Source organism: Papaver somniferum, chromosome 4 (genome assembly GCF_003573695.1).
Source record: "Papaver somniferum cultivar HN1 chromosome 4, ASM357369v1, whole genome shotgun sequence".
Lineage (NCBI taxonomy): Eukaryota > Viridiplantae > Streptophyta > Magnoliopsida > Ranunculales > Papaveraceae > Papaver > Papaver somniferum.
In genome coordinates, this window is record NC_039361.1 from 3,243,682 (window position 1) to 3,245,798 (window position 2,117).

Consider the following 2,117-nt stretch of genomic DNA (forward strand, 5'->3'; position numbering starts at 1 on the left):
AATTGGTAAAGTAGGCAACTGCCTATCATTGCCATGGGTTGGCTCCGCCGTTGATTATCATGGTGCAACCACTATCGTCAATTTTGGGGCACCCTCTAACAATAATTGTCGGGCCACTTGAAATATCCGGCAAAGACTGTAAAAGAGGGCAGCAACTGATCTCTATATTCTCGAGGAAGGGGAAGCAATCAACATAATAAGGTGACGGAGGAGGAACAATCCATTCTTCTAATTTGTACATTCCACTGATTCCCAAATAGACTAATGAGGGAAATAATGATGCTCTTGTTGTCACTGCTGCTGCTGCTGTGTCTTCGTAGCCGTCTTCACTTACTATGCTGCTTTCCTCTTGCTCGTAATAAAACTCATCACCTAAGCGCTTCACAGAATTAAATTCTGAAATGATAAGATTCTTAAGACTTGGTAACATACCCAGTGCTGGAAGCTTCTCACAATTATAGCAGTGCTCTAACTCCACGGTCACCAAATTCGGAAGACAATTAGACAATGAGCTACCGCTCACCCACTTGGGAAACTTCGGACTATAAAATCCAAAGATATACAGTTTCTCCAAGCTGAGGTGAGGTTGGAGACCTTCTAACACCATGCTATCATTCAGAATTCTAAATTTGAGCTCTATGTCGTCATCACGGCGCAAATTCTGGTTAAAACATTGATTCAAATATCGAATTTCTTCATCACCATAATAGCGCTTCCAGAATAGGTTCAACTCTCGAAGGTCCTCATTGTCTTCAAGCTTTGCTCTCTGTGCTTCTTCTGTTCCGCCTCTCACATTCTCGAGATTACATATTTGTAACTCCCGAAGATAGTTCAGTGCTGCTAATTCCTCAATACTACTGCTACAAGTAATATTGGTAACTGCTCTTTTCATCACAATGTAAGGCACTAATGTTCTGAGGTAAGTTAGAGTTACTATACCTCTAGGCATTATGGCCTCGCTTGTCTTTCCGCTGTATCTGAGACTTCTTAATTGCACCCAATTATTAATGTCTTTTGGGAACTTACATTTTTCTCCGAGGTCCACTACCTCTAAATTGCAGATGTTACTTGTGAAAGAATCTGGCAGTTCTTTGACTTTAGTGTCCGACAAATCAAGTAACCTTAATTGTGTCAGCGCTCCAAGGTTATGCGGTAATGACTCTATGCCCTTGCAATTGTGGAATTCCAACCTTCTTAAGTTGTAGAGGCTAGCGACTGAATCGGGCAAGTCTTTGACAGGTGTTCCGGAAACATCAAGAACTGACAATTGTTGGAGAGACCCGATGTCCACCGGCAAGGCTTTTAAATATTCACAACGTCTCATATATAAAGTCTGCAAATTGGTGAGCCTAAGGATGGAATCAGGTAGCACTTCCACGTCCGATTGAGAGAGGTTAAGATGACGTAAATTAATTAAAGACCCAAGCTTTTTGAGTATTTTCACCACATCTTCGCATCCCCGAAGGTTCAGAACCTGCAGATTGTAGAGTTGACTGATGGAAGAAAGATGAACATTTCGAGTTGTGGGAGAGATGAGCTCAAGGTACCTCAAGTGCTTGAACTTAAAAGAGGTGGATGGAATTTCTAGACTGATATTACCGAGAGAAAATATTACTCGTAAGCGCTTGTTACTTATTGGACCCAGCTGTAATTCATCTTCTTCTTTGCAAAACAGTGTGCGCAACTTCTCTGCGCTATTTAACACATTAGGAGATGGTTCTTTGTCGAGAACTACTTGTGCACGACGAACATCAGATGCATAATATTTTATTTCACTTGCATTCAGAATCATGGCTTCATGACTGCCAACGACACTTAGCGCAAGATCGTGTACCAAATCATGCATTTTGACTGTCTCTATGTCGCCAAGCTTATCCTTTGTTACATCTTGAAAGAAAGAATTCGATAACAAACAATGGAAATAATCGTTACCAATATCTTGTAGTGACTTTTGATATCCTCTTCCATTAGATACATGCAGAAATCCTTCAGCCATCCACAGCTCAATCAAGGAGAACTTATAAAATACCCAATCTTTAGGAAACAAAGAACAATATGAAAAACATTGTTTTAAATGAGAAGGCAAATTATCGAAACTCAACTTCAGTATTTGTATT

General features: G+C 40.4%; 1 protein-coding gene across 2 annotated transcripts in view; it reads right to left on the reverse strand.

Moving 5' to 3' along the window:
* Positions 1-18: 18 nt before the first annotated feature.
* The window catches only part of LOC113274593 (putative disease resistance protein RGA1), a 10,068-nt gene continuing 7,969 nt past the window's right edge, over positions 19-2,117 (reverse strand). Inside the window, exon 2 of one of the 2 annotated variants that reach the window (XM_026523979.1) lies at positions 19-2,117. This exon is cut by the window's right edge and continues 1 nt beyond it. In XM_026523979.1, coding sequence (XP_026379764.1) covers positions 26-2,117 — 2,092 coding nt within the window. In that variant the 3' untranslated portion in view covers positions 19-25. The other variant, XM_026523980.1, reaches the window with a different exon arrangement.